Raw genomic sequence first — 13,439 nt, 5'->3', positions numbered from 1 at the left:
TTTAAAATAATAATAAATAATTTGAAATGGTTTTCAATCTAATACTCAAGATGGACATATTTGAAAGCAAATTAGATTCTCCGCGTTAAGATTTGATTCAAATAATATATATTATGATACATTTAATAATATATTATAAAAAAACAGAATTATTATTATCTTAAACAAAATTTGTTAAAAAAAATGAATGAAAAAAAAAAAACAGAAATAACATTAAAGTGAATATTTTTAAAAAATATGCATTTAAATATAAAACATTCTTATTTATATTTATTAAAATTATTTATATATTTAACTGTGTTTATAAATAATAAATATATCATCCTCTTCAAACTACAAAATCATTAAATAAATTGAAATCAGATTAATATATTAATATAAGATATAGAAAAAAAGTAAATAGTGAGAAAAATAGAGACATGATTTTAAAAGATATAAAAAAGAATTATTTGAATAAGATACATTTAAACATAATTCTATTTTATTCTCTCTGCCACTTGAAAACATGTTTTTATTCCCTATCATTATCGTGTAGAATACACTAATAGATTCTACAATTTAGCATTTAACAATATAAAAAAAATCCTCGTTAAGCAACCATAATTTAAATTAATCAGCAAACAAATCCACTATTTGAAGACAAGATACAATAAAAAAAAGCATGCAAAGTCAATAATAAAGTATCAAAACTTAAGACAATGTCAATTTCGAAAGAAAACCGGGCAATATTGAAAATAAAAGGTTGTTTGTTCAAAAGGTTCAAGAAATACAACTTAACTACCGCTTTCCACCGCCACCTCCCATTTTGTGACCCTTGGGTGCTGCGGCCTTTGGAACATTGGTTTTTGTCTTCTGGGATTTGGAGACAGTTTCGGCTTTCTTCGCCTTCTTCTCATCCTTGGTCTTCTTGATCCTCTCCTTAATTTCACTAGTGATAAAATAAAAGAACCCATTGATCAATATTAAAAAAACTAATCAAAATCTCAAGAGAAATCATTGTTTATAAAAAGAGAAATACCGTAAAGCAGCTTCTCTAGCAGCATCACGAATCTCGGGTTTCTCAGCTCTTCTCTTCTGGATAACTTCCAATGTAGCTCCAACAATGGACCTTGAGTAAGGCTTCTTGTTGGTTCTACGCCTCTTCTTCACAGCTTCAGCAGCAATATCCTAAAATTCGCAAAACACAAATCAATCAAAAGGTTGTAATTTAAGAATGTAAATCAAAGGGAGTAATGAATTTTACCTTCTTGTGCTGTTTCCTGTACATTGCTGTCCAGGTAAGCTTCGATGGTTTCAGACGGTTGTGGAAGTACCTCTTACATTTTGAATTGGCAAAGAGGAAAACCTAATAAGGAATAAATGACTTGATTGTTAATACTTAGGTAATAACAAATGTAAAAGGTATTGTATGAACAAGAGAAATGAAGGATGAACCTGAGAATCAGATCTAATAAATCTGATACCCCTTCCTGGGTAAATCTTTTGTCCACTGAATCGGCAAAGCTCTGTCCTAATAATCAGTCAAAACAAATAGATAATTAAGCATGAGAATCATAATATAATGAACTGATATTCGAATAATGTTATAGCATAATCATAGCTATTCTAGATTTGTAATACAAGCATGAGAATCATAATAGAATGAAATGAACATCTATTTGAGTTATTCGTATAGAAAGTCAAAGAATGTTAAACCATCAAAGAATCCATTCTAGATCATTAATAAAAAGTCATGTCCTAATAATCAGTGATAACATATACATAAGCATTTGAATCATAATATAATGAACTGAACATCCATTTGAGATATTCATATAGAAATTCGAAGAAATTTGAGCATCATTGAAGCTATTCTAGATCATCAGTGAAAACATATACATACATAATCATGAAAATCATAATATAAATGAAATGAACATCCATTTGAGATATTCATATAGAAATTTGATGGATGTTATAGCATCATTGAAGCTATTCTAGATCATCAGTGAAAACATATACATATCTCAGCATGAAAATCATAATATAATGAAGATTCATTTGAGATGCTCATATAGAAATTCTAAGAATGTTATAGCATCATCAAAGCTATTCTATATCATCAGTTTAAACATATACATATATAAGCATGAGAATCATTATATAATGATCTGAACATCCATTACAACTAATCAAGTAGAATCATCGAAGCTAATCTAGATCATGTTTTCAATGTAACAATCATCAGACATTATATTTCATCAAACAAATCCATCCATTCTATATAGATTCATTTCTGTTTAACGAAACGATAAACACATCATTCATACTTCACTTCAAAGAATCAAAACAAGTTCATTCATCTGATATGCGGATTCATAAGATCCGCAAGCATAAACGTAATCAAGTACAAAAATCTTAAGGAGAAAGCACAGATGAATACTATACAGGAATACGAATCAGCAAAGAACGATGTTAGAAATGATTGAAGAACATACTTGAGAACCATGGCAGGCAAACAGCGGCGGCACCTCCTCTCTCTCTCTCTCTCTTCCGGCGATGCGGTGGCTTGATCTTCTATTTCTCTGAAACCCTAACTACCCTTAAATACTTCAATTTTTATAAAACCTAATCTCAAAATAAATGGGCTTTACAAATATAGTAAAGCTGAGCCCATTTATAAATTTGTGCCTGGCCCAAATATATAAATAATTTGGACTCATTTAACAACTTGGAGGCCCTGAAATAAAAATAACCCACAGTAGTTATTAATTAATTATATATATTCTAAACTTGTCAAAAATAAATATTTTTTTATTTTATTCTTATTTAAAATAATTATCACTTCAACTGTTAAATCCTGTGTTAAAAGTTTACTTAAATAAAAAAATTCAATCATGAAGGTTATACTATTTACGAGTTAAATCAGGATTTTAACTGACTTATTTAAATTAATATAAATTAAATCTAATTTCATTTAAAAAAATATATGAGATTCAATCACGGACTATAATTATCAAGATGGGGTCAATCTTGATTGATAATTTAATTTAAATATTGAAAGTAAAAATTGTAATCATATGAGACTACAATTTGTGTATATATATATATATAGTCTTCTCTAGTCTTTCTTAATTTCTATATTTATTTAAAGTGAAACAAATAAATAAAGATAACAAGTGGCAAGGTGACCACTCTTTAACAAAGAATTATTTTTGTGAACTAAAAAAATATATTTTAAGTTCAATTTTCACCTTAAAAACATTTAAAATAAATAAAAAGTAATAATAATGACTTGTTTGTTGCAGTATTTGTTGACATTTTTCAACCAATTCTTTTTTTTTCTTTCCACAATTATAATGGAATTCTCTTTGCCGTTTTAAAATAATTTTTAATTTAATTTTCAATTACTTTGTTCCAAGACAATGTGGGTGTGGGTGTAGATGGGTGTGGGTGTGTGGGTGTGGTGGGGTAGGGTAGATTGATTATTTTTTTAGATTTATTAAGAAATTATTTTGCCTTTTCTCACCCATTTTCAACAATATATATTTTTTCTTTGTTCAATTTTAAATATTATTCTATTTTTATGATATACTAGTTATAAAATATAAATTGTATAGAGATATAAAAAGTATAATTTATTAAATTTTAGTTTGAATAACTTTTATCATATTTTTGTTAATTATGAACACAATATTAATAATAATAAATATATAATATAAATAAAGTAAAACTCATTGAAAAAATTAAGATAATTGGTTCGATTCACAATTATAATTTTTTAAATGAAATTGAAAGTTATAAAGATAAAGTATTATATTAGTTTATATTTAAAAAAATATATATATAAAGAAAAATAAATCAAAATTATTTTATTATAATAAAATTGAAAATTAAGATTTGAATATTTAATACTGAATTCTAAGTACTCAATAACTTAAATATTAAAATAAAAAATTAAATTAAAGGAACATATAAAATTTAAGAATTCAATATTTTAATTGGTTAATATCTGAACAAATACATCTAAAATTAGATAATAAGCTTAATATATTAAAATATATAATTTAATATATTAAATAAAAAAAATAAAAAAATATTATATTTTGTTAACTATTATATTAAATTATAATTTTTTAATATAATATATATATATATATAAATAAATAAAATAAAATAAACTAATTAATATATATATATATATAGATATATTTATATATTTTTAAAATTTTATTTTATAATTAACTTAGATATAACCATATTTTTATTTGATAATGTTTAAAAATAATATTATAAAAAATAATTAAATATTATGATCAGACAAGAAGAAGTTGATTGAACTCATAATATATATAAAAAAAATTAATTTATATATAGCATTAAATATGAGTTAATAATATATATATATATATTTATTTATTGTTTTTTATTTAATAATTAGTTTAAATATAATCATATTTTTATTTTATGATATTTAAAAATAATCTCATAAAAATAATTAAATTAATTATCATCAAAGAAAATAAAAAAAAATTAATATAACTTTATAATATATAACAATAATTTTATTAAATTTAAAATAATAAAGTGATCTTATGATTTTTGTTTATAGTAACGGTTTTTTTTCACTTTTAAAATAAGCTTTATATTTTAGTTTATTATTTTTAATATTTTTCTATCAAGTATATGTAATAATAAGTGATTATAAATACGTGTTATTGAACCTACTTATTTAAAATAAGTTCTTATTATTAATAAGCCAATTTATCAAACACATCTAAATTTATTTTATTTTGAGGATAAATGATTCTATCTCTATATATATAGAGGGAGACTTCTTAAGCAAAATTAAATAATATGATAAGTTTAATTTGATCACTAGAAAAAAAATATATGAGTATTTTATTTTGAGATAAATATTATTTTTTTAATTAATAAATTAAGTGGCGTGTTTTATTTGACATTATATATTTTTTTTAATTTGAAAAAATCAACTTATTTATAGATCAAAATATTCTATACGTTACTATATAGTATGTCGACCAATCAAATCAAATATCAAATTTAATAAAAAAATAAAAATAAAATTATTATATTCTTCTAATATGTTTGATGCATGAACTTATTTGCGAAGAATGAGTCAACAATACTCACTCTAGCCATAAATGTAAAATTATACTATTATTATTTTGTATAATCCATTTTTTCTTAATTAAATGTCTTATTCAAAATTGCCGTTTATTTGGACTTATGTGTGTTGTTGTGTTACATGGAAGTAATGGTTTGGTACCAATCGAGATAATGAATGGATAATTTAAAATAAAACAAATAAATACATTACTTTAATTTATTACAAGAAAGTTGATTTAAGGTATGCATTATATTTATATTTATACTTTTGTCATTTTTTTTATGAAATGTTCATCATTCTTTTTAAATAAAATAAAACCTAAATAATATTACTATTATGTTGTCATGATCTTTAAGATTTTTCTCCACTCAAATAAATTAATTATTATAAAGGATGTGGGACCTATACAAACTAGCACACTTATTTTCTTATAGTTGGTCTGCGTATACTATTTGTTTATTATCGTTTAATTTATCCTTTTTCGAGTTTCGGTTACTCGTCTATAAAAATTAATAATCGTCTATAAAAATTAATATTTTTATTTGTAAAATTTAGAACCAATGAGATAAACATATACTCTAGAAATCGAATGATTCGAAATTAGACATATGTTATATATTTAAACTAATATTTTTTTTAAGGTTAGAAGATAACATTATTTTAAACGCAACTTTAAAAAGGATTATTAACCATTATAATTAGGGATGACAATGGGACGGTTCGGGGCGGAGAATGCATTTACCATTCCCGCACCGTTTTAATTTCGGGGATTTTTTTAATACCATCTCCGCCTCATTCAATTTTTTTTTATTTCAAGGAATCTCGCAGAGCACAGTTAATAATTTTTTTTAAATAAATAAAAATTATAAAATAAAATTATATAAACTGTTTTTTAAATATAATATATATGATAATATATTAAAATTTTATATTATTATAATGAAATAACCTTAGTACTTTATAAAATATAATAAATACAAAATATATTAGTGATTTAATATATTTAATTATGTTTTTGGTGTTCGGAGCAGAATCGGGATGAAATTGGGGCAGGTCAAATCGGGGACACAAATACTAAACGGGACAATTCAGTTCGGTTTCAGTGACGCCATTTATTATCCTAATTATAATAGATCCTAAGACTAAATCAACTACTAAAAACTAATGATTGCCCAAAGTGAATGATTTAAGATTTATTTATTTTCAAAAAGACAATTAATTATACAATTGGGAATTAATTATAATCACTCGAAAATAACATAATCCATCGAAATAAAGTACTCTTATGATCCTATCTTCTCCCTTTTGGCAGTGGTTCTCACTTATAACCAAATGTCCGATCTTGTTGAAAACCCATCGTCGGCAACCCAATCGGGATTCCCATCACCGTATTTTCACCAAAACCCATCACCGGCAACTTCTCCGGCGCCGCAATCTTTCGACGTCTCTGTTGATTCATGACATCCAAAACCGACCCATCAAATTCCACACCAATATTAACAACCCCATCACCTCTCGAACCATCCTTGTTCCTTAATCGATAACTCAACCGCCGAACAAACCCAGCAGGAACATTACATGTCGGAATGACGTCAGTCACCGGAATCTGACACCAGCCGATCTGAACCTCACCTCTTATGAAACGATTAGAGAATAACCGAATGTAGAAATTGTGATTATTTGGGTAAAATAAAACGTTATCTGTGATGGGTATTCTGAATTTTTCATCCCATGTGAGAATTGTACCTTTTGATCGATCATCTGGGCTTGTTTTATAGACCTGTGATTGCGGCGGTTTGTCGCTGGTGCCGGCGCCGGCGAGTTGTGGCCATGATGGGGTGAGAGTGATGAACGGATGGGATGATTTGTTTTGTATACCGTCGGCTGAGATTATTGTGATTTCCATTAGTGTTGGTGGATTAGTTCTCTTTGTTGACATATAGAATTTAAATGGAAATGAAGTTAAAGAATGAAGAGAGTTCTTGGGTGCTTCCTTTTGAAATTGAAGTGAGGGGTGCTCTTTATAATGGGTTTACTAGTAGTGTTGTCCTATTTTTTTATTTTTATTTTTTGAATAAAGAAGAATTAACATGACACCCCACTTAAACTCAAAACGTTTTCATATGTAATTAAACTCGTTACATTTTGGTTTTTAAGTCCGCCTAGATATATTAATTTCTTTTATTTAATTTAACAAATTTCAAATCCATAAGTGATTTTTATTTGATATATATATATTATTGAGGAGTGATAGAGAAATGAAATTTGGTGAGGGAATGACTTGACATCTTAGTTTGTTGGAAAATGTAAAAGTGGGAGGAGAGAGAGAAATTATTTGATTTTTTCAGTGAATAAGATTATGCCAAGTCATTCCCTCACCAAATTTCCTCACCAAATTCCTCCACTTAATAATTTCTCTATATTATTATAGATAAAAAATAGGAAAAAAATTGTCTTTGGTTTATTAGATTGGCCTATTATTGACTAATTATTATTTCGGTGCATTAATTTGGGATGGGCTGAGTTTGAATTTTATTGAAAATTTTATGAAGGAAACAAGTAGATTAGTGTATGTTTTACTTATTTTATGAATTAAAAAATATAAAAAAATTAGGAATTATGTTACCTTTTTTGCTTTAAAAATAAAATTTGGGCTCAATCTTAATGTAAATCTGTCCATGTTTAAATGGAGGTCAGTCTTAGCCATTGACGTATAGAATCAATTATGTTTTAATTATATTATATATTAATAAATGTAATAAAAAAATTATGTTTTCACTTCAAAATGTATTTCCAAACAAATCCAAATCAAAACTTTTAAGTACAACACTTTCTCATTATTTTTTTTTTATTATACCTTAATATTAAAATTGTATGGACTAGTTGACTTGGTTTTTTTTTTCTAACATACTATTGACTTGGATTGATATTATTTAAAGCATTTGAGCTTCAACATGATTCACGAGCTATTTTTTTCTTCTTATAAAACTATATTTAATATAGTCACCTCTATTCAAATTTAATTATAAATGAAAAGAAAAAAAATGTTGGAAGTGTGAATCGAAAAAAATGTTGCAAGTGTGAATCGTATTAGACAACATAGGTAAAAAATTAACACTAATATTATTTTATTATTATTTAGATAAAGTATCATGTATCATGTAATAATATAAAAAATCGTGAAAAAAATATTATGGTAAAAATGTTTATAGGCGGGTCAACCCACAATTCGATCCAAGTATCCATTACTCTCACATATATATCTAAATTAACCAAAGTTCTCGATCAAACAATCCAGACACTTTAAAAATTAAACATCATTATATATATATATAGATTAGTTAGTTAAAAATTTAAACTTATAATGTTAAAATGTCTCGCGTTCATCAAATTTCGTGTTGAATTAAAAAAATGAAGTGGTATTAGCCTACTTGGTTAAAGTGTTATATTTGTTTTGTTAGGTTGCAAATTCGAACATACCTATAATATTTTTAATTTTATTTTTAACCGTTTTAAGTTTATGGGTGGATCTACCCACAATCCGACCCAAATATCCATTACTCTCACATATATATCCAAATTAACCACGGTTCTCGACCAAACAATCCGGACACTTTAAAATTAAATATCATTATATTATATTATATTATATTATATTATATTATATTTTATATATATATATATATGACACATTTTGTCAAGTTATATATTACCTAACCAAAATATTTTCTAATTCATAAATTAATTTGACATATTAATCAAACTTCTTTAGTAGAATATATTGACAATTAGAGAAAATAACCAATAAACTAATCTAGAGTAAGATGCAATTAAACTTCAATTGTCACTATATTTTTAAAACCAAACACATTTTTAAACATTGTTTAGTGTAGTTAAAATATTTATAATAACCCATTAGGTTAGTTCAAGATTATAAGGGTTTAAAAATAAATATTTTAATTCTCAAAAATTTTTAAAAAATAATTATTTGGTATTAAATCAAATAAGAAGTTACATATAAAATTTTGATTTATAAATAATAATAGAGAATAACATCTACACCATCAAACTAACTAATTTTTTTTCTCTAACTTTAAATAATATAAATTTACAAAAATTAAAATTCTAATACAAATAATCCATCAATCACACAATTTTTTTAAAAATAAATCTAAATACGAATTCATTTGATTTTAAAAAAATGAGTGATTAAAAAGAACCAGTCAAACAATTCAATTAAGCGATGGTGTTAAATGAATCTCTATCCAAAATTCTGAGTAAATTTATATTTACCCAAGAGTGGGTAAACAACGCTATAAAAAATTCTATCGAATTATAACTAAACCATCTACAAATATAATTAAAATAACATGAAACTTATCAAAATCATTAACAAATACTTATAAAAGGCCTCCAAATAAAATATAAATTCTCAACAAATCAATTTTCCAATAAATCATTTCTCACCAATCACACAACTCATTTCATTATTCAAAACACTAAAATACCTTATAATTTAAATTATTATTTTATATTTTATTTATATATATCAATACTTTTAAGTATTTTTACCAAAATAATCATTACCTTTTCAAAATTATCGCTCAATCATTCAATTTTTCTCTCTCTTGTTTAAAAAAAAAAACTCAAAGCCGAACTAAACTTTTATTAGAAAAATTAAAAAGAATCTATATATGATAATATTATTTCCTTTATTATTAAAAATAAAAAGAAAATGGACTCGAAAAAATGTTACCAACCTACATAATTAAATATACGATTCATTAAAGTTCAAAGTTTGAGATTATTATTTGAATAACAAGAATTTGAGATTACACATCTGATACGCCTAGCTGTTGAGAGCGTTTGTGACATGACTAAATAGATTGTTAAACCGATCCAAAGACTAATTCAAAACAAAAACTAGAAGAAATATTAAAGTCAAGCTACATAGTCAAGACAATTATTAAGGGAAATTGACGAAAGTAAATGCAATGGAACTTTCAACCAATTAAATCGTCATCTTTGTGAGATATACTTCTGACAACAGTTTTTACCGTCAGCATAAATATGCAACACATCTTACATAATTTATATATGAACGAATATTAAGCATACCCCTAAACTTTTGCAATTTATTAACATCTACCCTCATACTAAAATATTGTAAGGTCTGAGTTAGAACTTTTTCACCAGTATAAATAGTATCTTTTAACTATGACAAACAGCCTAGTTAATGTTTGGAATTAGTTGATAAAGGATTAATGTGGTAAACAATCCATAGTGAACTAACTTATTTGATCCGATCGTCAATAAGTTATAACAACTCTGGAAGAATCTAGAGTCGGCTTGAATAAAATAAATAAAAAATTATGAATAAGACAATTGAATTGAAGAATGTGTTTTTGTCTTTTTTTTGGTTGGGTTAGAGAATTAGAAAATTAAATAATTAATTAAATTAAAATAAATTAAGAAATTAGGGTAATGTCAATTTTTACCATTAAAAATAGAAAAAAAAATTGGGGTGGGTTGAAGCCTACTTCAGTCTAACATATATATATTTGCCCCGATAACAACTAGGGATGACAATATGGTGGTTTAGATTATTCGGGGTGAGTAATGCATTTACTATTTTCACTCCATTTTACTTTGGAGATTTTTTTTAGTACCATTCCCGTTATGTTGGATTTCGGGAATTCCCCACGTGACACTATTTATATCATATATTAGTGATTTTATATATTTAATTGTGTTTATAATGTGCGGAACATAATTGGACTAGAGAACACAAATATTATTATCGTCCCATCCCCGGACAAGTACCAGTCAAAATGGAAAAAACCGCATAAAATTAGAAATTTCGGTTCGATTACCATGAGATTGTTTCAAATTGACATCCTTAATAACGATCACTTTAAATATGGTTGGTTTTCTCTTAAAAATTGGGTTAGGCTGGTAAGGATGACTTTGCTCAAGCCTTGGCTTTAGTTCATGGGTTTGTCTCTGCCCTTACCTATAGATTAAATGTAAATACAATAATAATTCCAAAACGGTCGTAGAATAAATCAAAATAACAAGAATATTGGTTCAGGCTTTGTCCAAGCCATAAAAAGTAGGCCTAGTGAAGAAAGGCCCAACATCCAATTTTTTGCTTAATCCTTGAATTCAACAATTAAAACAAACAGGCCCATTAAATTTGGGCCCAATTCTGATTAAACCCATCTGAAAATCCAACCCGCACAAAAAATCATTTCCCCCACTAATATAAAAATAAAACAAATAAATTTATTATTAATAATAATTAAAATTTAAATATTACAAAAAGAACATAAAAAGGTACTCCCTCGTAATTGTGGGCCAAAAATAAAAAAATAATTTAAAAAATAATAAAAAGCGTAAATATCCACGTGGCACAAGTTCTAGACCTTTCTAGTTATATAAAATTAGAAATCCTCCTTCTCGCACCTTCCATTTTATCTTAATTGGGTCCCACCACTAACATATTTATTTCCAATTTTACCCTTGCCACGTCACTTCCTCAATCATTTTTTACCCTTTACCTAACCGATCGAACTTTCTGGAAACAACACTTTTTTTTTTCAATTTTTTTTTTCCACTTTCTCTCTCTAAAAAGCCAGATCTGATGAAGCCAGCTGAACAAACCGTCGATTCGCCGTCGCCGGCGACGGCCACCGGAGATTCAAACAGATCATTACCTACTCCGTTTCTTACGAAAACCTATCAACTAGTCGATGATCCATCAGTTGACGATTTGATTTCATGGAATGAAGACGGAACTAGTTTCATTGTTTGGCGTGCCGCTGAATTCGCTAGAGATTTACTTCCTAAATCGTTCAAACATAATAACTTCTCAAGCTTCGTTCGTCAATTGAACACTTATGTATGATTTGTATGAAGTTCTTGAATCTGATTCTTTCTATTTAGGTTTTGTTTATAAAGATTTTCGTTAATCTGTAGGGATTCAAGAAGGTTATGCCAGATCGTTGGGAATTCTCGAACGATTGTTTTAAGAAAGGTCAAAAGGATTTACTCAAAGACATACAACGTCGTAAGATATCATTGACTATTCCGGTGAGTGTTCCGGTGAGTGTTCCGGTTCCGATTTCATCTCCGGCGAACTCAATCGATGAACAGGTGATATCATCAAACTCATATCCGACGGAGACGACGGCGGAGGAGAATGAGCGATTGAGAAATGAAAACGCGCAGATTAATCAGGAATTGATTCAATTGAGGAGTCTTTGTAATGATATATTTTCTTTGATGAATAACTTTGGTGGATCTGATCAACAACGACAGGCGTTGGATCTTTTGCCGATGAATCCTTGTATGGATGAAATTGATGGTGATGGCGGTGGCGATTTGGTGGATTGTGATTTGGCGATTAATTCGGTGACGATTGGATTGAAGCGTTCTAGGGTTATGGATGATGATGAGGAGGATGAAGATGATGATGATAATCGATGTAAAGTTTAGGACCGTTGGATGGAATGGAGTTGTAATCTAATTTTGTTAGGTTTTTATATTTTGACATGTGTTAATAATCAAACTTGGTGGTTTTGTCGTTAAAGGATGTTAAATTATAGTTGATGTGTTTCTTTTGTTTTGTTTTGTTGATTTAGTTTTGTAAGTTTTGGGAATTATTGTTTTATGTTTTGATGATTAGGTAATTAGTTTTTGATTATCTAAACTTTGGAGTGGGTTTGTCGGCTTTACCCCAGGACCGGCCTTGCATCCTTGCACATGGCCTTAAACTTTATCTAAACTTTGGAAAGTTAATGAATATATTTTACTCGGTAATAACATAAATGTCTTATTACCATATGAGAGGTCGACTATTTTAGGACCTCCTTAATGTATGGATGGTCCAACTATCTTTCATTGACTTTGGAAAAGAATAGTGTCATCTACCCTAGTAGCTTTCATCGGTCCCCATCTCTCTGGTAAATTACTTCCTTATAGTTCAGAATTTTCTTCAATATTTCAGTAAAGTTAGGATTTTAAACGATTGTAATAGAGACAACCTCTTATTCTCTTAGTTATATGCTAAACACAAGTCTCTCTTAGTTATATGCTAAACACAAGTCTTTGTTTTCCTCGTTAGGTTTCTTATTAATGTTAGTTAAATAGTTATTAATAATGATTTTGAAGATGTGAAGATAATTTTAATTAAAAAACTTAATTAGTATTAATATATAATGGTAAAATAAAAAATAAAATATTTAATAAATTGAAGGGATTTTGATTGATGAGAGAAGAGATTGAAACAATTATTTTTTAAATTTGAATTATTAAAATAATTTAAAGG

At 26.8% G+C, this 13,439-nt stretch overlaps 2 protein-coding genes across 2 annotated transcripts; one reads left to right on the top strand and one right to left on the bottom strand.

Annotated features, from left to right (window-relative positions):
• Positions 1-592: 592 nt before the first annotated feature.
• Positions 593-2,571, bottom strand: LOC124941911 (60S ribosomal protein L24-2). The gene is made up of 5 exons (XM_047482291.1): positions 2,478-2,571; positions 1,435-1,510; positions 1,244-1,345; positions 1,019-1,167; positions 593-928 (listed from the first exon to the last, which is right to left on the bottom strand). The coding sequence occupies exons 1-5, from the start codon at positions 2,486-2,488 to the stop codon at positions 778-780; spliced, it is 489 nt and encodes a 162-aa protein (XP_047338247.1). The 5' UTR covers positions 2,489-2,571; the 3' UTR covers positions 593-777.
• A 9,022-nt stretch (positions 2,572-11,593) lies between these two features.
• On the top strand, positions 11,594-12,727 carry LOC124942170 (heat stress transcription factor B-2b-like). The gene is made up of 2 exons (XM_047482622.1): positions 11,594-12,011; positions 12,089-12,727. Exons 1-2 carry the CDS (start codon positions 11,754-11,756, stop codon positions 12,605-12,607), a joined length of 777 nt encoding a protein of 258 aa, XP_047338578.1. The 5' UTR covers positions 11,594-11,753; the 3' UTR covers positions 12,608-12,727.
• Positions 12,728-13,439: the final 712 nt, after the last annotated feature.

This window comes from Impatiens glandulifera, chromosome 6 (genome assembly GCF_907164915.1).
Source record: "Impatiens glandulifera chromosome 6, dImpGla2.1, whole genome shotgun sequence".
NCBI classification, from domain to species: domain Eukaryota; kingdom Viridiplantae; phylum Streptophyta; class Magnoliopsida; order Ericales; family Balsaminaceae; genus Impatiens; species Impatiens glandulifera.
Note: the sequence above shows the minus strand (reverse complement) of the source record. Positions and strands in the feature narration are given on the sequence as shown.